General features: G+C 52.0%; 1 protein-coding gene across 1 annotated transcript in view; it reads right to left on the bottom strand.

The window, feature by feature from the left end:
• The window catches only part of SLCO3A1 (solute carrier organic anion transporter family member 3A1), a 90,707-nt gene that overhangs the window by 60,015 nt on the left and 4,032 nt on the right, over window positions 1-26,660 (bottom strand). The window contains exons 2-3 of the mRNA XM_044445003.1: window positions 26,534-26,656; window positions 7,959-8,424 (exon numbers count right to left, since the gene is read on the bottom strand). Of these exons, the coding sequence (XP_044300938.1) occupies window positions 7,959-8,424; window positions 26,534-26,656 (589 nt within the window). The remainder of the gene's footprint in view (window positions 1-7,958; window positions 8,425-26,533; window positions 26,657-26,660) is intronic.

Genomic DNA, 26,660 nt, shown 5'->3' with positions numbered 1-26,660 from the left:
GGTGAGAAACCCACGTGGCAGGCAAGTAACTCCACGGCATCGGAATAAGACCGGTCGCATATGGAAACGCAACTGGGTGGCACGTTTATGCCTTCATAGTCTTTCCTCAGCTTCCCATCTTCATTCCCAGGGAAGATTTAACCTGCATCACTGAGAGGGTTGCAATGCATTTTTTATTTCAATGCAAATTGGGGGGAAATGCATCCAACCTGTTTTATAACAATTTCATCGAAATGTTTTATTTACTGTATTTTAAAAGTAGCATTATGTGACTGTAATAAACAGAATTCAAGCTGTGACAACCCAGAGTCAGGCTGGACATCAGGAAGCACTTCCTCACTGTCAGAGCAACACGACAGTGGGACCCGCTGCCCGGAGAGGTGGTGGCTCTCCCACCCTGGAGACATTCAAGGTGAAACTGGGCAGCCACCTGAGTGGGATGGAGTGACTTGGTGTCCTGCAACAGCAGGGGGTTGGCCCCGATGGCCTTCATGGCCCCTTCCAACTGTACTGTTCTATGATTCAATGTTTAAAAAAAAAAACCCTCCCAGAATGGAAACACCTTTGGGACAAACCCTGTTTTTTGTCTTTGCTATTTGCAAAGCATTGGGTACATGGCCCTGTCAAAAAAACAAAAAACAAAAAAACAAAAAACCAAGCCCATCTCTTACATTTCTGCATTAATGATTCTCAAACAAAGCCGCTCCTGCCTGGTTCTGACCCCCAGTGATGAGAATCAGCACTTCACTCCTAACAAGAAAGTCCCGGCAAGGAACAAGGGTGGAATCAAATCAACCACACGCACTCCTTGCATGCAGGAATCCACTGCAGCAAAAATGATAAAAAGTCCACATTTTTATGGTATGTGTATATTTTCCCCACTTCTGTACAATCTGAAAAATTGCTCACATTTATTTACGGTGCAGTGGACCTTAAGAATCTCAGTTGTGGGCCAAAAGAAGCCATGCCTTTCCAGTGGAGGGAAGGGCTTGGAAACAAGCAGCTGAGCTGGGGAGCTCTGGATTCTCCCCCCTCCCCCCAGCACAGAGGGGCCGGGCTGTGGGGCAGGGCAGGGTGTGCGAATTGTAAATTAAAAAACCAAAGAGGGCACGACTGCACGCAATACTTTATGCATCATTTGATTCTTGTTCCCGGGAACAGAAAAACCAAGTCGCCCACCAACAGGTTGTGTGCAAGTCCTATTTGCATAACATGCAAATCAAGTGTCGTGTGGGATTCTGGAACTTGCAAAATCTTGGCAGCTCCTCACACCACTGCACGTTTCACTGCCTGGTAATGGTGACGCCCGCTCGCGTCAACGAGTGGAGTGATGCTTGTGCGAACGAACGAACGAACGAACGAACGAACGAACGGAGGTGGCTGATCCAGCGAAGGCAGGCCCGCTGTGGGATGCCGCCTGCCTCCCGCGTGGCTTGCACAGGAAAGCGATTAGCAAAATGATGCGGGGAAGCAATTGCTGTGCTCCTTTTGGGGACTTGGAGGGGCGACAATGCGGTTTATGTTCCTCCTCCTTTTTAATGCAGTAAATGCTTAAGTGCACCCATGGCTTCGCCCCACTGAGCTGAAAGGGGGTTCCCATTCACTGATGGATTGCAGCTATGACCCCAGATGAACTACACCCTTATTCATGCTTTCATTTAGTTTTCTGGTTTCTTGCCATCACCAGCAGGAATGCAGAAGATCTATCCAGGCCCGCTAAGGAAAGAGAGCAAGGAGGCTTTCTCTGGAGAAAGTGCGCTGCTGGATCAGGCCAAAGTCCACCCAGTCCAGCACTCTGTCCAACCCCCTGCCCATGTTCCCCAGCACCCAGTGCACAGAGGCACCCCACCTCTGGCACGGAAATAGACCGCCAGCCATTCGGATGAATGGCCACTTGCCACGTTGGCCTGTCTGCACCTGTGGAGGCTTTGCGCGTTGCTCCCGGCGGCTCATCGAAGGGGTCGGGGCCACCAGGGGATCGACAGCCTCCCTCCAAGCAGCAGGCTTGCTGGGCACGCCTGTGCACGTGTGCCATTCGGCCTGGCAGGAACGTGCCCGCCCAGCCAAATGAGAAACGCGCCCGTCCCGCGCTGGGATCAGTCCTTGCACGAGTGGACGGGGCTTCTGAGAGGAGCCGAAAGGCTGCGATGGTTCCTGCACTCCCTGCTCGGTGCACAAGCGAGTTTTATCAAGCCGCCGTCACGTGGAACTACCGAAACAAAACGCTGCCAAGAACTTTCTGCGATCTGCGTATTTCTCAGGAGGGCTGCAATGACTGAACAATAGTGCTTTAATTTCTGATCCGTCTTACAACACTGTGTTAAATGTTTGAGGCAGGCAGGTCGGCTCTTGCTGCTGTGAGCAATCTTGGGACCGACATTGGTGCAGGGCCATAGAAGAGGAGTTACAATAAAGAATTTGGCGGTCCATTCAGGGGGCCATCATTGCCCCTCGGACTTGCTGGGGGCTGCACAATTTGGGGCCACACAGACACACCCTAAATTTGGCTATACACCACTCAGTAGTGCTTCGAGGGTTAAGTGTAGCTTCCCCAAGACATAAATGTTCTGTGTGTTCAAAGACAAATGGAATTTAAAATGACACTTGCTCAGAACGGGCATCTTAGTTTCCCTTTCAACGGAAGGACGCTTCTGACACCTCGCTGTGCACAGAAGGGGGCCTGGGAACCACTCGCAGGTCTTTGGGTGATTCGAACATCACTGGCCAGGACTTCTGGGTAAGGCTGGCTTAACAATAGCAGGTAATACTAGAAGGTTTAAAAAAGAAAATACTCTTTTCAGCCGCCTTGTGCTGTGAGGGTGCTTGCGAACAGATGGATCTAAGTACTACCAGTCAAGAGTTATGAGTGACATGGCAAGATGGACTTGAACCATGAACAGTCCACCATCTCAAGAGGATAAAAGCTAGGACCTTCTGCATGGAAACCAAGTACTTTGTACTGACCTGGGCTCTTCTCTGCTCGAGGAGTAGGAAAATTGTGAGCTTGCTTAGAATGAATAGAGATGAACCATCCCATCGAAGTGACAGATGAAAAGTAGATATCAGGAAGTTCCTAGGACGAGAGGGCAAAACTCTGCATCGTAGATAAGAAAGCCAAGATGATCCACCGCACTGGGTGTGAAAGCTGAAGAGTGAAGTAAGATCGATGGTGCTGAAGGAGAGCTTTGGAAACGCCCTGGACCAATGAAAGGCAATCAAGGGGATTCTAGACCAAATCAAGCCAGAGGCTACCCTAGAAGCAAATAACAAAAGTGAGGCTGTCCTACTTTGGACATGTCATGAGAAGACAAGACTCCCTGAGGAAGACTATCATGGCAGGGAGAGTCAAAGTTACATAGAAGCCCAAAAAGAAGGCCAAGTATGAGATGGAGCAATTCCATAAAGGATGCCACAGCCTTGAATTTGCAAGGGCTGAGCAGGAATCTCAAGGGCAGAACATTTTGGAGGGAGCCCATTCATAGGATCACCGTAAGTCGGAGGTGACTTGAGGGCATGTAACAACAGCAAACCTCTAGCCTGTTGCTACAGCCACCCTCTGTTGTGGTCTCTGATGATATTTGCTGCACTTGCAAAATGTCTTCGGACAAGGCCTGGCACCACTCTTGAGATAATGCTGGCGGAACACCAGCCAAAATGCTGCTGAGAAACGGGAGAGAGGCACCGGAAGGCTCCAGGGGACGAGATGCAAACGCTCTTCAAAAAATCTCCGTCAGACCCACCACGACCTCGCAAAGGGCCCAGTGAAGGCGGTGCAAGCTCAGCACACAGGCCGGGAAAGGCGAGCGGGAGCGGCTGGCTGGAACCCACTCGGGCAGGGGGGTCCGTGCAGCATTCTGGGGCAGCTCCCCTTGTCCCACCCGGATGGCCGAGCCGGGCGCTACTCCCCATTCTGTCATGAAGCTCTCCAGGGGATCTTGGCTTGGCGGTCGGTCGTCTCTCAGTCTCACCTGCCTCAAGGTGAGGATCGAACGGACGGTGTGGTGGCAGGGGGCACGAGAGAGATCTGTAAACTCTGACCAAACTGTGGGACGCTCCAGACACAGACACCATCCAGAAGTGGGATTCTGCAGGAATCTCCCCCTTGGGCCTCTCCACGTCTCAGGCGTTGTCGTGCAGCAGGTTGGCGTGGGCACCCGCCATCACGAGGAGCAAAACGGCCAGCCGGTGGAGGTGCTCTATTTGAGGTAACCCGTCATTTCCACAGTGGTGAGGTCATCCAGCAGAAATCTAAAGGCCAAAATAGTAACCCGCACGGTGCAAGTGCCAAGTCACCCTCTGCCCACTGTATTCCGGGACCAGAGGCCACGGAGCAACCGAAGGCGCTGCTCACACAGGCATCCCTTCCTGGCAGCCGCTCACAGTGGAGTGAGGAGGAAGGGCAGAAAGGCACGCCTGCGGGGGACCCATCAGCAGGCTGGGGCTCTGCAAAGTCTCCAAGTGCGGAGCAGGATCTACGAAGGCCCACTGCGCCTCCCCCGTTGGCTCCTTACTGCAATCCACGTTGTGAAGGCACAGCACAAAGGCTGCACGTTCCGTCGTGAAGCACACCGATCGCGGATCCACGGTGCTCAGCGCCTGCATCGTCTGGCAGAGGAATGTCTCGCAAGGCTCACCTGTTGTCACACCTGCCACTGAGGGGTTTTCTTTCCGGTTTTCCAACTCTGCCTCCAGGACCGGGGTGGCGGGGTGGGGGAACAGACTCCCTTGCAGGGATGTAGAGGCAAGTGTTGAAGCGAACCTGGACTTGATGCCCCCAAGGAGAGGGCCTGAACATTCAGGGAGTTGTGTTGGTCCATGCCTCCACCAGGAACAGGCCTTCTGAGTCTTAGTGGTTCATCCCCTTCATGGATCACTGCCTTGTCGTGGCAGAGGGGCTTGCGTAGCACAATGAAGCTGTGAGCTCTGCCGTGCAGGGCCACCCAAGACGGACAGGTCATAGCAGAGAGCTCTGACAAAACTTGCTCCACTGGAGAAGGAAATGGCAACCCACTCCAGTATCCTTGCCATGAAAACCCCATGGACAGTACCAAAAGGCAAAAAGATATGATGCCGGAAGATGAGCCCCTCAGGTCGGAAGGTGTCCAATATGCTACTGGGGAAGAGCAGAGGGCTAGTACTAGTAGCACCAGAAAGAATGAAGCAACTGGGTCAAAGCCAAAAGGACATTCAGTTGCTGATGTATCTGATGGTGAAAGGAGAGTCCGATGCTGCAAAGATCTATACTTCATAGGAACCTGGAATGTAAGATCCATGAATCAAGGCAAGCTGGACGTGGTCAACTAAGAGATGACAAGACTGAACATCAACATCTTAGGAATCAGTGAACTAAAATGGACAGGCATGGGTGAATTTAATCCAGATGACCATCAGGTATACTACTGCAGGCAAGAATCTCTCAGAAGAAATGGAGTAGCCTTCATAGTCAATAAAGGAGTAGGAAAAGCAGGCAGGCGGGCTGGGAGCAGCGATTCCTGGACTCCCAGATCTGGCGAAGAATCTGCCCCAGGCCAGGCAGAACACCCTCTCCCATATCCCAGCCTCCTGCTACATTTTCAACATGGCCGCCCACTTTTTGGCCCATCCTCCAAGGCCGGCACAAGGCTAGAGGTGTGTCCTTTCCACCACTTCAGACTGGAACCTTCAGCTGCCCTCACTGCAGGCCAAGATTTAAGCCACGACTGTTACTCATGAGAGTGTTCATGCAAAGTCTTCATTTCTGGTCCCAAGTGCAAAACAAAATTCCAAACCTTAAGACATGCCTACACAACTTGCAAGCTTGGAAAGAAAACATGTCCTTCCCACTAGACCGGAAGATGCTCCACCCTGCCCCAGTCATAAATTTTTAAGAAAGAACATCCCCAAGGTTGGCTTGTGGCGCAATCTGTGCATGTTTAGACAGAAACAAGTCCTACAACCGTAGTTTGCATGGAACATTCTGGGAGCTCAAGATCTGCTTTTGTTTAAACCTGCACAGGAATTTGCCCTTAGGGGAATTAAGAGACGCCGTGTGGGGATGGGACTGCCGGTGTGGGCAATGGTTACAATTTTGGACCAGAACTCAGGAAATCCAAGTTTAGTCCCCACTTGGGCCACAGCACCCACTGGGCCAGTCACGGGCTCTCAGCCTAACCTACCTCACAGGGTTGTTGTTGTGAGGATAGAACAGAGAGGAGGAAAACTTTGTAAGCTGCTGTGGGTTTCTTGCAAGAGAAAGAAAAGCGGGATGTAAAAGTAAGGTACTAATACTCATAAAACTAATGGCTACCCACAAATCATATAATAGATAAATAACCAATAAATGCCAAGTCAGTCCAAACTTATCTAAACCGTAGTGACTTTTGGGTGCTTCGGTCAGAGGAGATTTGGAGAATATCCTCCTGGCTGCCTGCAGCCTCATTGCGGTTCTCAGACCAAAGGGGCTCTTAGCAGATCCGCAGCTTTCTCCAAGGCCTTGAGCCAAGAATAAAAGGAATGGCCTTCTCCACTCTGCCATCGCAATTAGAGAAGCAGAAAGACAATGCAAGACGGGTTATCTGTAATCACATCTTCTCTGCTGCCATCCAGTCACCGCGGACATCCACAAAACGCATCTAGTTTCCAAATGTTACTGCTTTTCTGTCACAAACCTTTTGGTCTATGAACTAGGCCCATCTCTGCTCTGAAGCAAACAACTGTTTGCGGAAGTCTGGAGGAAAAAATGTGGCCCGAAACTAATCAGTGGCACAGATGCAAAAAGCCCCATCTCCGCTTGAATGGGAACAACATTCAGACTTGAGGGAATCTGGTGATGGGAGCAGGCGACAGAATGTGGGGACACCCGGACGCGACCGAATGCGATAGATGCTGCAAGATCAACCTCTGGAAGCCAGCTGCATGCACATGCTGGCCAGACTGTGGCCTAGCACATCTGGAGAGGACCGTGTTGGGGAAGGCTACTCTAGAGTAGGCCTGCACGGACTCCTGACCCATCCACCCCACTGTGTGCAACACACCAGTCCTACAAGGCAGCCCACTGGGGCACTGTTCAACCTGCTGGCTGGGTTTCCTGCCTATACCTGGGAAATGAGGAAGGGGCACCTTGTGCGTTATGGAATTAGAAGGTGGAAAGGAGGGTCCGTGGTCACCGAGGCCTTTTCCAGACCAGCGGAAGAGCAGTCCTGCTACAACCACACACTGAAGAGAGAACTTCTAGACAGGGGTGCACGACAACTTGTCCTTTCGTTTACGCTACACAGGCCCACGGATGTGAGAACAAGCACAAACGCTGCCGCGAGAGGAATCAAAGAAGTAGCCAGGTTCCGGCACTCTCTCGCTGTCTACGTCCACACAGGACACAACCAGGATCTGAGCTAATGTCTTCCTCTCTCTGCAGGATGAAGCAAGCAGGCAAGTTGCTGGAGAAAATGTCTGCATTATTTCTGTTGCAGCCAGGGCCAGCCAGCCCCCAGAGAGAGTGTCTGTTGGTTCAGAAAGCAGATTCCTAAGTGAACACCCTATTGTTTCTGCCTCCAACCTCCTCTGTGAACGTGAAGAGAGGAAAAGGAAGGAATCAAATTTGTACTTCATCTTGTACAGCTGCAAAAAATGCCAGGACCAAGGCTGCTGGGAGTCTGGCACAGAGAAAACACCAGAAGCAACCCGGAACATGTGGCATTGACCTCCTCCAACATGGTACTCTTCAGATGTGTTGGACTGCAACTCCCATCATTCCCACACATTGGCTATGCTGCCTAGGAATGATGGGAACTGTAGACTCTCACAGCTGGAGAGCAGCAGACAGGAGAAGGCCGAGTGACACTATTTGTGGAGGGTGCGAGAGGCGTCTTGCCGAACCAAAGGACACGATCCCACCCCATGTTTGACCCTCTTCGCAAGACAGGAGGGCAAGTTCGACTGAAAGGGCTGAAGGCTTTCCTCCAGGAAGCGTCATCGCTTACCTATATACAGAGAAGAATCTTTCCGTCTCACGTGGTCATCAATGTAGGAAACTCCTAGCGGCTGCACAGGCGTGGCCCCAATCCCCAGGAGGACTTGTGCGCCAATGAGAAGCAAATACATCATGTTCGTGGCAGTCCTGCTCCGGCAGATACGATCCGGGTCTGGTCCCTCGTCGCTGGCGGACTCGTTGATCACACAAACGTCCCTCCCTCCGGTTCCCCACCGGATCTCCCCAGATTCATATTTATACTGGTGGGTCAGGAATTCGGGCAGTGCCGAGAGCAGGGCCCCGAGGGCCATCACGATCCCCCCACACCCGATCAAGCGTGGCCGGTGCCCGCGGGCCCCGAAGTAGCTCACAAAAAGGATGAGGGCCAAGTTTCCGATCTCGAAGCTACTGGCGATGACGCCCACGTCGGCGCTCTGGAGGTTGAATCTTCGCTCCAAGGTGGTCAGGACACTCACCTGTGTGGGAAGGGAAAGATTTGAGACAGGTTACTCAACACCTGGTCCATACATTTTGGTGCAGAACTTTCTCCCTTTCTGCCATTTTGACTGGCTCTCTCCAGTGCACAAGGGGATGCACAGCTGTTCTCGAAAAGATCTTATGAGAAACCACTTTGGAGTGCAATTATTATTCTACAGCAAGCACAGCAATGCAAAGCCTTTAAAATTAAATTAAAATCGAGCAAGAAAGAAAAAAGGAAAAGAAAAAAGGAAAAAAAGACTGCCTCCAGAGAATGGAAAAAATATGTTGGACCAGAGGCAAACACAGCTTTTGTCAACATCCCTCTTTAAAGCAAGCCTCTGTCCTCTTTCAGGGGCCTCTGTCAGAGATGGGATACTTCCAAACTCGCCAGACAAGAGAAAGAGAAAGCACTAGTTGACAAGCTCAGTATTATTTGGTAAGGAATATCTAAAGAAAAGGGTTTCCTAAGTTCTCCAGGACAGACTTCCCCACCCTGCTGCCCTTCAGATTGGTTAGCTACCCTTCCCATAATCCCCAGCAAGCATTGGCCAGAACCATGCTGGCTGGGGATGATGGGGACAGTAGTTCAACACATCACTAGTGTTCCGGATTGTGGAAAGGATGGCTTAACAGCATCGGGGTGCCTTTGGCTGCACGGGGCCCGGAATTGGCGGCACCTCATTTTGTCCCGGGAAGAGGGCGCCTCCTCACCTGCAGTTGCTTCATCCTTGTACCTGGAGGTGTTGGGGGTCGGACCAGAGGGTGTCTGCAGGCCAGCCATGGACTGGACACACCAGTCCACAGCCCCTCCTCAGAAAGGGGAGCATCTTGCTACTCTGGAGCCTAGACCGGCGTTAAAACCACGCCAGGAGCAAGATGGATGGAGGAAGCATAGAGACGGGCCCCTCAGCCCTTTCTGCCTCGCTTGCAATGCCCCAATGCAGCCCAGTGCAAATACACTTTTCCCCAAACCACTGAAAAAGGCGAGGTGCGATGTAACCATTTGTCACGAGGTGCACAATTTGAACAGCAGGAGGGACGCAATCAGGCACACGCGAGTGAGAATGCTTACTGCGCGTGAGAATTTGCTGCGTTCCTCCAGCCCCAGTGCCCGAGCCCTCAAGCTGAAGAGCTTTCCCTCTGGCGCACCCCCGGCTCCCAGGCTGGCCCAAGAGCAGCCCGAGGCTTGCAGCCTCTGCAGGCTCATCCGGCCACATCTGGGCAGCCACTGTGCCCCCGGGACATTCCTCTCCGAGTCCCTGTTTCAGGCCCGCCAGCCAAGTCGACACAGAGCCAGAAAAATGCGGGGAGGGGCGACTGCTTCCTACACCACCTTTCAGGAAAGCATTTTCCAAGATTTTCCAAAATCTGTACTCTGATGAACGCTGGTCCTGCCATCCCATTGGTCAGGCAAGTTCCTTGCCAGTATCGTTCAGGGAAGGGCTCCCTTTGGATTCGCCTTTAAGGAGATTTTGGTGAATCGCTCAGGAGGCTTATTTTAAGTTTTCTCCATGGTGCGGCAGGAAGACGATGCCTCTTCCCACTTCCCCAGTCAAGGAACCACTTGAAGCCTCTGTGCAATCAACGTCTGTTTGGAGCATCGGAAGCACCCTGGGGTGCAGCCAGCCACTCTCAAGACAGAATTTCTTGAAAGCCACATCCAGCAGCAGTGTCTTCTTTCACCTTTACTCCCAAGGAGACGGAGCCTCCCTGCACCAATCTGGATCAGGACCCTGGTTAGGTGGGTGGGGGGCTTGTAAGAGAGAGTTGGGCCCACTATACCCACCGGAGCGTAAAAAAGAAAAGAGAAAGCTGAAGGATATGGATTTAAAATAAAGCCTTTTTTGGCCCTGATATTTTCCCATAAGTGCTGCTTCCAATATATGCTGTATTTTTCTGATTGTAAATAAAGGCATATGATATAAAATTGCCATATGTTTCCAGTGAGCTGTCCTTTCAAATCATTTCCCATGCAATTTCTTGCTGCACCAGGAAGCCAGGAGTGCAATGTTTAATAAACAAATAGTCGAGCAAAATAAAAGAGTTGCAATTTCTAACACTGGGAGATCATACCACAAAACCTCTCTCATAGTACACTGAACCTCTTAAAGCCAGGAAAAAAAGAAAGTCTTTAGAGAGCACAGCACATTGGATACTAGGGAAAGTCACATGTGCACATACTGTGCACATGGGCAGAGGTACCACCACCAAAAAGGCCCTGCCTCAGTGGCTGCCCAGCTCCCCTCAGAGTCAAACTTCCAACACAGGCTCATAATATTTAGACAGGTTCCTCTGAGAGAACACTCCACTCTTATCACTCTCATAGGATGCAAATAAAATGAGCCAAGAAGCGGATGCCCTGGACAAATGGCTAAACGGGAGCAAAAGACGTCCCTGCCCGTAACCCGGGGAAGCCGAGGGCACGGGGACGGCAGTAAGTTGAGCGAGTGAGGGGCAGCCAAGCGGGTAGGAGCCCTGGCGGCCGTCGTCAGCTGCCAGGCATCCAGCGGGAAAGCACATTTTCTTCCAAGCTGCAGCCTCGCCTTAAGAAGGCAAAATGCTGCCTGATGCAGAATTGTGATGACTGCCACTCATCCACGCGAGGCCACGTAGCGCTCTCCGGCCAGCGCATCCCTGCAAAATTCTGCTTCCTGCTTCAAGCCTCTTGGGACAGACTTACATAATCCACTCCGGAGTCTCTCCGCGCTCCCCTCTCCCCAAAGACACTTCTTGGCCACCAGAAAACACAAGTAGCGCCTCACGCGCACACATCTCTAGAGCTTTTCAACATAGCGGGCTGTGCAACTCAGACCGTGTGCATAAGCCAACAGGAATGGTCGGCGTGCCCTGGAAAAATGGCAGGACACTGAGAACGGCAGCTGCTCAGATTCATTCCCTGAGCTCCTCATCCGAGCACAAGCAAAGCCTGCACGGAGCCGGTGCCCCTTTTTCACCTGCTGAAGGCACCGACCGCAGGCAGGACCCCCCTGGGCTTTTCCTCTTCTCCAGCACCCAGCTTGCACCGACCCGCGCCCCTCAGTCAAGCCCAGACAACGGCCCAGGGATCGTGCCCATCAGAAAGCAGCAAGGAAGCTCTGCACACTGCTGGGATGCCAGGTTTGTGGGGGAACTTCAGCAAAGGTGCTGGAGCAATAGATGTTGACCAGCGTGCCAGGAGGGCAGCCCAGGAGGGCTTCCGGAGCCACGTGGCACCGCTGATGCAAGCACACGGAGTGCCTGGTGCTGTGCCGGCCGGGCCCACCGCTGCACTCCTTCCGTGTCCTTCTAAGGCACTGAATTTGGTTCCGTGAATTTAGATTTAAATATTGTGATGCTAATCTGACATTTAGCATCCCTTTCATCAAACTCCCCCATTTCTTTCTTGAACAGATTCACCAGCTTTGTTCACAAAGCAGAGCCGGCTGGAGCGGAAGGGCTGAGCACAGCACACGCGGCCCCTCTGGCAGAATCGCAGCTCTCCTCTACGCACGGGGGCAGCACGGGTGCCCCCGGGAGGGCAAGGACGGGCAGCCGATGCCTGTGAGCGTCTCAGGGGCCAAAGGGTGGCCTTGGCGGCCAAGCGGTGGACTTCTGGCACCTCGGCAGTAAGAGATATGCAGGCCGTGACGCCAGACTCATTTGCCTGTTTCCCAGGCAAAATAAAAAATTATCGAAGAAAAAACAGGGATCCTTGCACAATGCCCTTGGACTGGTAGTGCTTAAAGGCCTCCCTTTGGAAGTAGCCTTGGTCATTTCTATGCACCGTCTTTCTTTTCCTTTTATTATTTTCATATCCCTCTTCTGTCTGTGCACGGAACCCAAGATGGGTTACATAACTTCCTCCCTCTCTCTGTCCTGACCTCACAACAACCCTGCGAGGTAGGCTAGGCTGAGAGTGAGTGCCTGGCCCCAAAACACCCTCTGAGCTTCATGGCCAAGTGAGGACTGAAACGTGGATCTTGCGAGTCCCAGTCCATTGCTATAACTACTAGGCAGCACTCACCAGCTTTGGGGCTCATACAGCTGGATGGGCATTTAATAAATAAATACATATATTCAGAAAAAATTAGTAGAGCAGAAGGGCAGCTGCACGATAGACATTCAGGCCATCAGTTCAGCTAGCCCGGAGTGGCTCCCCACCTTATCCAGCTAAATGAGGTTTTGCCCAGCCTAGCGCAGAGGCAAATTTTTTAACTGGTCAAGGTGAGGACCAGATCCAGACCTCTTGCATGAAAAGCACACGCTCTGCTACCAAGTGACAGGCTCTCCCCAAGAAAAATATTTGTGCAAAGAAAACTCTCATTCCAAATGGCAAATTGAAAATATTTTCAAAGGGAATTAGAGAACCGGTTTTCCCCCAAGTACACTTCTCTTTACAAGAATCTGTTCCAGAAACCCCGATGCAAAGAAATCACTACTATTCTAACAAGGTCCTTTGGGTGTTGACTCAGTACACAGACCCATCCTCCCATTTTCTCGTGCCTCTGGACATCCCTTGTCTCAAATTCTGACCTCTAATGTCAGCAGAGAGCCCTGCTCACCAACCCGAGAGAGGCAGCAGGATGATGCAAAGCTGCTGACCTCAGCACGCCAAAGGCCCTCCCTGTCACAAGAGGGATCTCTATCCTGTGAGGGAGGCAGGAAAGGCCAGGCGTGCAGCCCAAGGATTTGCAAAAATTGTACAACAGTGTATATGCCCATGTAACACCAGTCCTACACTGGCTACCCACTGAAGTCCGGGCCCAATTTAAGGTGTTGGCAGCCAGCGTTCCCTAAATGGCTTTGTAGTACCCCAACATTAAAAAAGAAGACCACGGAAGCGAGACGTACAAGTATTTCAAACACTCCAAGACTAGAAAGTGTTGAAGAATAAAAGAAAGAAGGCAAAAAGAAAATAGTAAAGAAAAAAGTCAGTCAGTGACAATCTGATTTGGGTCCCATGAAATTAAGATGGGCAAGGAAAAACAAGCGCCCTTTTATACTGGTAGGCATGTACCATCTGCCTGATCGGAGAGAGATGGCTCCTTCCCAGGCTGCAGTTCCCACTTTGGCCAGCACTGAGGGGGCAGCACATCAGGCCCGATCCCTCAGGTTTCCAGTCAAAGAGGCATCACAGACTTGGCTTTGGATAAGCAGCCAGGAATGAGAGAAGGAACAAACTTCAGCCACATGAATCAAGAACAAGGAGGGGCAAGAGGTGGGTGTTTAATCTTGGAAGCCATGAGCCAGCAGGTGCCGAATGCGCTAGGATGCTTAGCTTATGCGTCCCGTGTGCCAAATAATTTGCAAAATAAATCTCCCAGGACATTGAGGTTCTACTGGAGGAGCTAATAAACAGCTCTAAACTGTACCTAGTGATCTCTCAGCACATGTTAATTGCCAGATGCAACAAAAGATTATATTCACTTGTTCCTTATTTCCTGGGCAGGGGGGAATATCTGGGAGCCAAAACTATGTACAGGAGCAACCTACATAAGCATCTTTCCCTCCTTCTCTCACACACCCCCTACCTGTCAGGCTGTTAAAACACCTACACAGCTCATGGGGACATGGAGGTGTGGGTGTGAAGAAGAAAAGCTGTTCCTTAATTAGGAAATCTGACACCATTTTGCAAAGATGAGTAAGGTTTCTGGATACAAAAGGCAATTCTGTACAGCCATGCCTGGTTGCCCATTTCCTGCTAGTTTGGGGATCATCAGGACTACCCGGCTGGGGAAGCTGGTCTAAATTCTGCCCGAGATACACGGATGGTGCAGGGGGGGAGAGCCAACCTCTTTGTTGGCTTTACCCCACTGTGTGAGTTAATCTATCGCAGGATCTGGCCATCAGCGACATCCTGGCAAAGTTCTCAAATGTCCGAGGCATACAATCTTAGAAGAATAGAGCTGGAAGGGGCCAAGCAGGCCAGTGGGTCCAGCCGCCTGCTGTTGCCGGACACCACGTTACACCTTCCCACTCAGGTGGCTGCCCAGTTTCACCTTGAATGTCTCCAGGGTGGGAGAGCCCCCCACCTCTCCAGGCAGCGGGTCCCACTGTCGTGTTGCCCTGACAGTGAGGAAGCTCTTCCTGATGTCCAGCCTGAACCTGGGTTGTCGCAACTTGAAATGATTCTTCCGTGTCCTGCACTCTGGCATCAGCGAGAAGAGATCTCGCCCTTCCTCTCCGTGACAGCCTTGGAGGGACTTCTAGAGGGACATCATGTCCCCCCGCCCTCAGCCTTCCCTTCTCAAGGCTGAACATGCCCAGTTCTCTCAGTCTCTCCTCACAAGGCAGTGCTTCCAAATCCTGGATCATTTCTGTTGCCCTCTGCTGGACCTTTTTTAGTTTTTCTGCATCTTACGAGATAAGCTGATCTACATGGGGATGTGACAATGGAGGGGAGTCATTTCTCCCTGAGGCCATAGCTGGGCATTTGCTTGACATGCGAAGTGCGCAGTCTTCTCCAAGAGGCCGTGAGAGCCGAGAGCGGCAGCGCCTGGCACCGGAGAGCTGGACTGGAACGCAGCAGACTTGCGTCGGCCCGTGTATCCAGCTGCAGTGTTCAGGGCTGAGGGATGCCAGGTACAACTCAGCTGCCTTTCTGGCCACCAGCTTATGCCCTTAATCAAGCGGTTTAGGAGAGTACCATTAAACTGGGCAAGCTTCAGCAGGGGTGCAACACTTTTTTGGCTCCCAACACGTCTCTCTACCCCTGCACACCCACCCACATCGCTGGGCAGCTCGCGCTTAGCGACTCAAGACAGCCCCTTCGGAATTAATGCTCCCTTATCCTGGCCCTGCTATAGTATTTCCTGTTATCCCATTGATCTCATCCTATTTCTTTGGGTAAAATACTTGCACCTACCTTGCATCTTTTGTATTTTGTGAGTGTATTGTAATGAACACTCCAGCCAATCTATTCTTAGCAGCCCTCCTATGATCCTGAGCACACCCCACCTTTAAGCATTTGGTTCCATAATAAACACCCACATCATTTGGGACGCATTTTGTTTCGGTTACCACTTCTAATCCATTTTATCCTGCGCGAACATCCCACCATCCCATCTCACCTCATTTCCTTCCCCCCGCCATTTATTTTTGTTTAATTGAAGGTAATCCACTGCCTCTCCTTCTGCTTCAAAGCACCAACTGACTTTGCCTATGCAAAGCGGCAGTTTGCTCAGCTTCTGGCTGCTGCCGCTTGGCAGATTGTCTTGTGGGAAACACTCCCAGGGGCATGACGGTTCCTGCCCCAGAAGCCTAGGATGCAAAAGGACACAGGTGCCCATCACGGGGCGGCTGCTCCAAGCGTTCTGGAAGCCAACGGGAAGCGAGCCTCCTTTGCGCTCCCAAAAGCACCCAGAAGGAACGGAGGCTGGGAGGGAGGCTGGGCACACTTTTGCACACCGGAGCTAGAACCGCTTGTGAGTAACTTTGGTTGTGTTATTCTCACCTGTGCAGAGAGCTCCTGGGAAGCAATGCTTGGTAGTCCTGCTGGCCTGCTCCGGCGATGCAGCTCCTGAGGATCCAAGGATCCTCCAGCCCACTCAGTGTGGTGCCCACCGTCCGGTCCCCCTCCACCTATCCTCCGCCTGGAGGAGCAGCTGTGGCATGCTCGGCCAGCTTCCTGAGGCTCCCTCGGCTCCCCAAACCGACTACCCATCCAGAGTCTGCCCAAAGGGACCAAGCCTCATGTCAAGGCTTGCAGCTGCCCCGGAGCTTGGGCAACTGGGATTCCTTTTTGCTGTGGGACCCAGCTGGGACAGAAGCTCATTCCGTCCAAGCCCCACTTGGCTTTCAGGCCGTTCCTCGTTCCCCCCTCCCCTGACTTCCTGGGCCAGAGTTTTCTGACTCTGCATGAACCTTTCGGCCCTGCTCCTATTTGCTATTCACCCCGTTCCCCTGCCAAGGACACCCTTTCCTGGCTACGTGCTCACAGTCCTGGGGCCGCTGACGTCACGAGTGGCAGACACCGGAGGTGGTGGTGGTGCTTCTGCTTCACTGACCCCAAGCCCAGCGGCTGACCCTTTTGGAGGATGTCCTGAGAACCTACAGCCTGGCCCTGAGCCCATGGGCCCGGCCCTTCCTTCCTCCCCTCCCTTGTTTATTCTCTCCCTCTGATCAGCCAGGCCCACACCTTGCCTCAGGGTTCTCCATTCCTTATTTATCTTTACAACCCCAGCTCAAGGATCCCTCACCAGGGCCTGACCAGTCAACTGTGCTCATTATCACCCTTTTTGTCTGTTTCTAAATCACTTGGGGCCCCAAACTCTGTAGCCTGGAGACCTGCCAGTGTCTGCTGTAACTTTCCAGCCATCGGGAAGAGAGTAGGTTCCCCCTACTCTGAAGCATGCTAAACTTATTTCTTCCTCCATAAAGCACAAAAGGTGCAGCTGACTGAGCACTCAGAGTCCAGCGGAAACGGCTCTATATGGAGGGGTTCCCTTGTTAGTGTAAGCAATCCTTCTCGTACCCATGATTTGTCCAATTGCACTAACGATAATTACCACTGCACCGGGAATTACATTGTCAGCAGGTTCATGTGTGTATTATCTTGAGGCTGGATCACATTCTTCAGCGCTCTCTGAATTTCAAAACTTAGATGCAGAACAAAGGAGAAATGGCTACTTAATCGATGCGATAGGCACATGAATTAACTCTCACAAGCTCTCAGCACTGAGTTCTTTGTGGCTTCCATTCAGCCCTTTAACCTGCTTCTGCTAAGCTTGGCTTGTGAACGTGAGGTCAGCGGTCTCTGGTATTCCCTGAAGCAGGCCAGCTACATTTCAGCTCCCCGCCACTTGTGTGGGGTCCCCAGATCCCGCTAGCAGGCTAAGGGGGACTCCTCAAAAACAGGTGGAAGGGGAGGAGCTTAATGGACAGGCACTAGAACTGACCTGACACCTGAGCCCCGTGATCAGGGGGTGCCAAAAAGCTTTCTCGGTGCGATGCCTGCACCAAAGCTTGGGCTATCTCCATGTACCTGCTTCTGTCTCAGTAGGACCTACAGCCACGCTTGCCAGATCCTGAACCTTGATGGCCTGAAGCCTGGCACAGGAATCGTGCCATGAACAATCAACGTGTGAACCGAGTCAGACAGTGCAAGTGTGGCAAAGAAATTTAAATGTAGGGCACTGGCTGTGACAGGCAGATAAACTGAGGTTGGTACAGCAGAGCCAGCTTCTGAGGGCTGAGCACCTGCTCCTTGTCATGAGTAGGGACACTGTTGTCACTCTTCACTCACTCACTCACACACACACACCCATTGGGTTTCCCTGGAAGCTCAGCTGAAATCTTCACCAGGTGGGATGGTGGGAAGAGCTTTCCCCGTGAGGATCTGTCTTCCCCATGGTCAGGCCAAGACTCTTGAGCTGGCTTGGCTTGGAATGGCAGTTCAGACCCTCGAACTTTGCACAGGACCTGCCGGTGGTGCGGGGAACACTGCTTGGACGGGCTGCTTCTGCAGGGCCTGTCTGAATTTTTGGGATCTCCTGGAATGCGGCCATGAGCGCCTGCCCTTCAGAATTCACCAAGCCACTGTGGAAAGGCTTGGACCCAGCACCAAAACCAGGTTTGGCAGAGCCTTCCCAAGCAGCACCCAGCCCTCCCAGCAACTTGCTTTCCCCCTGCCATGGCAGCCTCCCCCTTCTCTTCCAACCACACTGTCTGGCCCCCATGGATTCAAAGGCAGCGGGGCAAGCGGCATCACAAGCACCTCAAAGCAACAGCCTCCGCACAGCACACACAGCGCCGTTGCCTTCTGCAGCACACTCGCAGATGGAGAGTTTTTATCTGAGCACCCCCGTCTCTGGCAGATGTTGGGTCCTTGCAACTAGGTCAGCACAAAACGGAGCTCTTTTGCACTCTGGAAAGCTAAAGACCAAAGAAAGAAAATCAAATCAGACTCTTTGTTCTGCGAAATGAAAAACAAAAGCAAAAACAAAAATCTGGGAAGCTGTCAGACACCAAGAGTTTTGCTGCTTGCTGCTAAAGGGATGATTTCACCTCAGGCTAAGCCCGAATTTCAGCATCAGGGTGAGAAAGAACAACCACAACCACAACAACAAAAATATCCTGCAGTGCCATGAACCTGGTGTGGTAGGCAGGAAAAATCTGCTCTTAGAAAAGCAAGGGCTTTATCAGAGGGGAGAGACGGGCTTCTGTGAAGGAGGGAAAGAGCCCGCTTGCTGGGAAAGGTTTCTTCTTGCTTTTCTGCTTGCAGAACCCTGGCACAAATGGAAATACAATTGTCCTGCATCTTTCCAGCTTTCTGGATGGCTCTGCTCCCACCAAACTTCCCATCTTGACAGTGGTATTCAGGGTTTGGCAATATGCAAATGGATGGGAATTTAAAATTGAGGCATAAATCAATTAAGAGAGCAAAGGCAGATGATTAATCTATAAAAGTGGACTTAATTGGCTAACAGCCCTAATAAGAAGAATATTTAGCAGCTGTGCTTGAAGCACTTCAGAGGGCCCTCGCAACTTACACCAACCTCACAAAGCGGGACAAAAGTACTGTCCCGGATTACAGATGAAAAGGTGAGGCCACACACACAAGAATATGTTTCCTCACCATAGTTTAGATGTTCAGGAAGTAGGAAATGCCCCACACGGACCCTGTTGCAGGCAGCAGGCCTCGCCTTTCTTTCCTGGTCAATATTCTCCAGTGCAGCAGAACAGCCAAATGCTTTGTTATCTGTTCTTATAACTATTAGGACCTGTGCCAATTCCCATTTTAAAGGTGAAAAAGCCAAGGCCAGAAGAAAAAAGTCGGAGTTTTCCTGAGCCTGGGTGCAAGAACGGGGTCTTAGGAACATGTTGGCTGGGGTTCCCCTACAGCTCCGGAAAATGCTCCTTGGCCTGGCTTGCCATTTCTATTTCGCACTTGCCAGGCTTGAAGCAGCTTCACTGGCCATCTCCAAACCCAAAGCAAGCTGCCTCTTAAATTTTTTAATTTTTTTTAAAACTTAAATTAAAAAATTTCCAGAGCCTTCTAGCAGTCCTTCCTGATGCGTTCTTGTATTCCACTTATTCCACTGCTTCCCCATTTTTTCCTCTGGCAAAGAATCCAAAGAAGCATATGTGGTCCTTCTCCTCTTCATTTTATCTTCACAACAACCCTGTGAGGGCTATTGGGCTGTGAGTTAGGCCTCAAGTCACCCCAGGAGTTTTATGCCTGAGCAGGGTCTAAAACTGGGTATCTCCAATGCTAGTTTTAGCCTCTAACCACTACACCACACTGTTGGACTTTCACCCAATTTTATCATCCCCATTCGACATGGCTAGTGATGTCAGAGGTTGTAGTCCAATACTTCTACCGTGTCATATCAGAATACCCAGGAAGGTATGCAGGTTCACACAAACTACCCCAGATATTGAGATTTTCATTGCGAGTCCCTCTTCAAGCCCCTGCACCGCCAAAGGCAGCCAAAAGGGGGCAGATAATCTGGGAATCTGCAGCAGGGTCTTTTCTGCAGTGGTCTGTCCAAAACTTCCCTGAAGTTTTCTCCTGTCTCATTTTGACAAGTGCCAACAGGTGAGACTTTGCCCCACCTGACCTTATTAATCTTTCCTGGTGATGCATTTTTTCAATGTCCATTTAAAAAAAAAACAGATTGGGAAGCTGTATACATGAGAACCAGTTGCTTGAAAGGTAATAAAAGAGAAAGTCCATGAGAAGAAAAAGGAAATGGAAGGGCCACTAGAGATAAAAGCGCACATAACATTTCCAGTGCTGTTCTTTGTTATTGATAAATGTTTGCAGAAAACATTACTGTATTTGTTAACAAGCCATGGAGCTGAAGTGAAACTATGTAGAACAAGAAAGCAACATTAAAACAAACACATCCATTCGGGTCTATCAAGCCAGCTACTTTGAGAGCCAGAGTGGCAGAGCGGCCCTCACTCAACTCTGACACCCTCTAGGGGTCTTTGGGCTATCACTGACTCTCAGCCTCCCCTACCCCACAGGGTTGTTGTCATGTCAGCCTCATTGGAGGGGGAAAGGGAGGAATATAAATGTAACAAAGAAAGAATTCAGAAGCAGTTGTGTCTTCACGCTCTTTGGTTAGGCAAGTTCCAAGCAAGACAGGTGGTCTTTTGGGGAGCCCAATCTTAGGCTTAAAAACACACCTTTAAGGTGTGTTTAAGGTGTGTTTTAAAAACACACCTTTAAGGGAGCCCAGAAGGCAACAAGCAACAAGCGCAGGTGACTGAAGATGGGTTTGATACGTCCCTTGGGTTTCACCAAACCGTGTGAACGCAGCCTTAGCTGGGACTTTCCTAGCATCACTCCAGTCTGCGCTAATTTCTATTTTTTAAAGGGTTTATGGGATAATTAGGCAGGAACCAAACAAGAATATAAACAGAACATTACGCCGACAAGAAAATAGCAGGGTGCGTATGACCGTATCGGAAACCGAACGAGTAGCGTGGGTTTCCATCGCGTGCACGATGCCGAGTGGACAGCGCTCCGCACAGACAGCCTCTTCCAAACGCATCACATTTCAGCTGGGAGAAACCGCGAGGCTGTGCAGAAACACGCCTTGCTCCGCCGCCGTCTGTCAAATGTTCCAGGAGATGTTACCAAGGCTACATCAGAAGGGGGGGCGGGACTGAGACGCAGGCACGTTGTGTTGCTAGCGAGGAAGGGAGGGCGCATCGCCCCATGCGCTTCCAACTTTTCACCTTCAGAAGCCTTTTCCACATGTTGTCTTGCAAAAATAAAACCACAAGTTTGCTTCTCTGCCCAGCTGTTTCTTGTCTTTTGGCATTTAATGGCTAAACACTTGCTCCTTGTATTCTCTTCCTCCGTTGTTGTGCACCTTGAAAGTGACTCTGTTTAGCGGGAAGGCAATTATCCTAATGCACACTTGGAATGATAAGGTCTGTGGAGGAAAAGAAGCAGGGAAGCCAGGGCCCCGTGCAAGAGTCGCAGAAGCTTCCGGGCTAAATTCCCAAGCAACTCTTCTTGAAAGGACTGGGTAGCAGGCGGCAAGGTGGAACCTTCTTCCACCTGGGAGAAGCTGCCAGGTAGAAGAGGCAGGACTGTAGAGGCACCAAACCGGCCCTACATGCCCCCTACGAAGCCATTGCACTTTGCAAAGGAGTCTGGGAATCCTCCCACAATGCACAGCAAGAGTGCGTAGGCCAGGCCTACCGGGCCTTCCCTTCCCCACAAATGTGCCAGCACACAGCTGGGTACATCTTTTGCAGCCACGCATCACAAGAAAAGGCCTGTGATGCTGAAACAGGGACCTGTTGAGAAACCGAACAGTTGCTTTTGTCCCACCGCTGTCCTCTCACTTTCCCCAGAGGAGCTGCACTGGCAAGCGAGGTGCTGTCTGACCCTTTCCCAGCAAGCGGGAGAATGCCCTTGATCCTACTCTGCCATCCCAATAGTCACCTGCTGCAACGGGGAACGTTAGCCACAGGCTTATAGGACAGCCAACGCTTAGCTACCCCCGCTGCATCTGGAAGCAGCCTTCCCCGAGCTGGTGCCATCCAGATGCGTGGAGCTGCAACCCCAACACGCTCCAGCCAGCCAGCCAGCCAGCCAGCCAGCCAGGCGGGCCTCCTGGGGAACCCTCTGCAAATTATGTCGCACACTGCAACCCATCTGTGTCACTGCTCGAACCACCGTTCTGTCCACCTGGAACAGTGAAGCGTTTCTGTTTTGTTCTGTTTGCACAACTAAAGTGCTGTAAAATAAAAGAATGACTGATGCAACACAAAATTAAGTTTGGTCTTCCAGATCAAAGATAAGCCTGTCATTTGAACACCTTTGTGAGCAGCATCTATGAGAAGCTTTATACAAAAGAGGGGGAGAGGATGCTTCAAACTTAGAGTGCTGGCAAAGCAAATGGTCAGACACTCTGGATTTGCCTGTGAAGCTACCTCTCGGTGGGTTTGCACACCTCACCAGGCTGTAAGGACTGCATATTGCTGTGCAGCTCATCACAGGTAAAGAAATGAAGTCCTTTGGCCAAATTACATCCATGCTCTGAGCAACGACAGCTTTTTCCTCCACCATCGTCAGTTACTCCAACTTCAGCCTTGTCTACGCATTTTAGTTACAGCCAGGAGCAAACATAAATTTAAATCCCGTAGCCAGCCTCTAATGCAATGCTACATTACAGGAGTAGTCAGGTCTGCGAGGGCCACAGGCAGGGTAGGGAAGAAGACATGGGCTCCTTCAAAAGAGCACCGGGGAACGTCTGGTGCAGGGATGGGGATTTGGCGTTCTGTGCAAGAATGCCAGGTGCCTGCCCTCATTTGATGTGGAAGCGGAAGCCCCCAAAGCAGGGGAGGGGGAGCAAACAGTACGGAACACTGCAGGGAGCTGGAAAGGAGTTAAACCCAAGGTCTCAGTGAAAATCACAATGTACCCCAAGCTGCTATTTGCAACCAGAATGGGGAGTCAAACAGAGGTTTTGATTCCAAGACAAACAGGTGTGGGGGGGGGGGCAGAGAGGAGGAAATTTGCATAGAAATCATGACAGGAAGAGAAAAAACCAGCCCCCATAGTCGAGATGCAGCCCCTGCAGCTGCTATTTGTATCGCCTCTAGTTTGGCACGTAGTGCCACGGGTTCAAGGGAAAGGTTACTGCAAGCACACCGCTCAAATGCTGCTCCCTCTTCTTCCACTGAAAAATGCCATCACCAGGCAGTGGGTGCAAGATGAAGAAACTGCTGGCGACCGAGCTCAGCCAAGGCACGTGGGCCCCTGGTTAGTGGCAAGCCCTCCACCTCTGGGACAGGTGAGCCTGACATGCCCTTATTTTTTCATTTATGCATTTAATTTTTATACTGCTCAGCAGTCGAACTGCTCCAGGCCCTTCCCAACAATGCATTATTATTTTATTAGTCTGGATTTATATCCTTGATTTCTTCCTCTTGCAGGGAACCCAGGGTTCCTCTCCATGCTTATCCTTACAACAGTCCTGTGAAGTAGGCGAGGCTGTTCATCTGCAACCAGTCCTGTTTAGTTTCCTTATTTACTATAATTATATCTCTCCTTTATTATTATTGCATCCTTCCTTTAAGTAGCCCAGTGCCCTCCTCTGGACCATACCAAATGGAAGCAGAAATTATCCTCGGCCTTCTGCAGGACTGAGCCTGGCTCCTGTGCTTATAGATCAGGCATCTGGGCCCTCCCGTAAGCAAAATGGCTCGCATCATGAAATAATGGCAGAAGAGAGCTAGTCAGTACAGGTGGGGGCCATCAGCAGTGTGGGCAGCCATCTCACGGGTTCTCCTTGGCAAGACAGATTTCAATCCAATTCCTTTAAGTTGCCTTGGCAATAGAAAGCAGGCAAGTAGAAGCCTTCCAGGGAGGCTCGTAGCCACATTTAAAGAGCTGGCTAGCTGCTGCATCTTTTCAGAGCAGCTGCCACAGAATGCTCACAAATATCCCAGTAGCTCAGCAGAAAGAAACCCCCCACAAAATGTTAAGCAGCCACGTGGCTTCTGTGATTGCAGCAGCTTCTTTAGGTCATACGAACCGGGTGGCTTAAACAGTTCTTAACTAACTGGCATCAAGAGATGGTGGCTAAGAAAAGTCAGGGTGAGTTCATCGTGACTTGCTCGAATCAGCAGCACATGCCAGAACATGTCCGTACATGAGAAGTGCATCCAGAGAAGACATCCTGGAGATCCACAGTGGATGTTCTCCATAACCTCCCACTCAGAGAGTGGAATTTCCACTGCCACTCACTCTTGAAATAAGAAAGGGTGCTACCCGACCCAGTCACTCTGTCCTAAAGCAAGGGAACACCTTGTGCTTAATCAACCCTTTTGCAGCCAAGGCTAATTTAAAATCTGACCAAGAAGGGATGCAAGGAGACAAATTAAGGGAGCAAAGCTCAGAGTAGGAAGGTTCCGAGCTAATGTAATTCAAGAAAGGTCCCTCAAGTGGACTAGGAACTTTCTTCCAGCAAAGCAGAACAGTTTGATAGTTCACCTCTCTCCATCTCCAGTTATCTGTGCAGCTGTCCCTTATCGCCATGTGGAACGCCCCAGCCCTCGTGCCTCGAAGAAGACGGCTTCCAACCCTTTGCACTGTTTGTTTTCCTTCTGCTCAGAAGAGCTGGCAAAAGGACTTTGCCACCCCTCCTGAATGACACACACGCAAGCAAGCGGAACAGAATCGGCCAAGAGCAAACATGCCGGTTTATGCTGAGCACACCGAATGACCAAGACACAAGGGCTCTCCTGAGCACTTAACCATTGCACTGCCACCCAGGTCCCCCAGGGAGAAGCAGAGCCACAGGAGGGGAGGGCCAGTTATCCTATCCCGTCTCCTTCCAGTTGGCATGCTAGCACACAGGTACCCGACCAACCGATCTTGGAGCAGAGCAGCTGGTCGCCCTGGCAAGCCTCTCCTCGATCCCTTTCATGCCCCTCTCGGATTGCAAACACAGTCGCCTCCTCTCCCCGCTGGGGGCTCACTCTCTTCCCACTCCCGCCCCACACAAAGAGAAAGGCAACCCCCCCAGCAGATGCTGAGTCATTTATGAGAGCATTAAGCATGCTCGCAGCCCGCCCCTGCGAGGTAGGCCTCAGAGGCAGCTTCGGGGCCAAGGGGCGAGGGGAGAGCCTTTCCCCACAGGCGGCCCATTTCCCCTCAGCCCCGGAGCAAAGTGCCTCAGGCGCAAAGCGCACAGTTCAACACCCGCTCAAGAAGGCGTCGCACGAGTGCAGCAGATGAGATCCCGTTTCCCACTGCCAGCGAAAGGAGCTCCCGGGCCGGAGGGAAGCCAGACATCCGACTGCCAAGAGCCTGAAGCATGGAACTGGGCCACGGCAACGCGCGGGGTGCCACGCTCAGCGTGCCGCCCCCGCCACACGGGATCCTGGGAACGGCTGGATCGAAAGACGGCTCCGCTCCCATCATGGTCCTCCACCCCCTCACTGCAACACCGTCCACCAAGATGGGGCATCATGGGGCGGCATAGAAATGTTACAATAATAATAATAATAACCAAACGGAAGGCCGCCGCCCCTGCAAGCTTGCGCCTAGGGTTGCCGCTGCCACCCATCCTTTCTCTTTTAGCAGCTCTACTTCTGTGCAGTCAAGCAGGGCTTTGATCCACAGAATTAGCAGGTGACAGGTAATGCTTATCCATGCGGTGAAGAGATATTCCTGCTAATTTCTGCAGTGCATTTACAAAGCACTGTAATGTCCCCCTCCCCGCAGTCAGCTGGCAAGCCATACCTACAACGTACAATTTACAAGTGGATGGAGGAAAGAGCAAGAACAAAGGGGAGGGAAAAGAAAGTGATGTATGAGATTGATATAGCTGGAAAGCACTTACACAGGCCTGCTCTTGGAACAGGGCAAGGAAAGAGACTTAATTATATCGTACTTTTCAACGTGTGAGGGTGTGCAGGTTTGGGCAGAAAAGGGGGCTGCAATTCTCAGCATTTCGTAGCAGACCAGGCTGGGGAATGATGGGGTCTGGAGTACTTTTCTCCCTGTCCAGATGTGCCTTCAGTGTTTGAAGCACTTCACGCGATCTAGGACCGCCTTTGCATCAGTAGCAGAAGGGAGGCCAGAATGAGGAGGAGCACATGACAGCCCGGGTGGGAAGCCAAGAGGCAGCTCTTGGCCCGGACGCCCGAGCCCGCAGGCAGCCGAAGGGAGGCAGGATCGGGCACGGTGCGGCTCCCGGCTCACGCCACCCCCCCCACCCACTCTGGGCACGCGTGCCGGGCGCCCCTTCGCCCGCGACACGCGCACAGCGCACCGAGCCATGGAGGAGCGCGGCGGAGCGTTCCTCTTTCCCACGCAACCGGGTCCGTTCCTTGGGCCCGGCCCGGCCCGGCCCCGACCCCGAGGCGGGGAGGCAGCAGGGCAGCGTCGCGCGAAGGTCGCGTCCGCTGTCGCCCGCGCAGGCCACCAGCCCGGCGCTGCCAGCTCCAGGAAGCCTCCTCGCGTGACTTTCACTTTTGCAAGCGCCTCGCCCTCTTCCCCCAGCCGCCCCCGAACCGTTCCTCCTTCCGCAGCCTGGGACGGGGCCGCCGGGGCTCGGCGCTGCACGTCCCCGCGCCGTTCCACACGCGCGCGTCACGCTCGGAGACCTCGCCGCCCCCCTCCGCGCTGCCCCGCGCCCGGCCGCTCACCAGGTAGGCGCCCACCGTGCCCTGGGCCAGCATGAGCGCGCACTCGGACGCCAGGAAGATCCGGATGCTGGAGAAGCAGGAGCCCTTCTTTTTCCTCTTCCTGGCGCGCCGCGCCTCGTCCCCCTGC

This window comes from Varanus komodoensis, unplaced genomic scaffold, assembly GCF_004798865.1.
Source record: "Varanus komodoensis strain SLA01 unplaced genomic scaffold, ASM479886v1 scaffold46_3, whole genome shotgun sequence".
Taxonomy (NCBI): Eukaryota; Metazoa; Chordata; class Lepidosauria; order Squamata; family Varanidae; genus Varanus; species Varanus komodoensis.
Note: the sequence above shows the minus strand (reverse complement) of the source record. Positions and strands in the feature narration are given on the sequence as shown.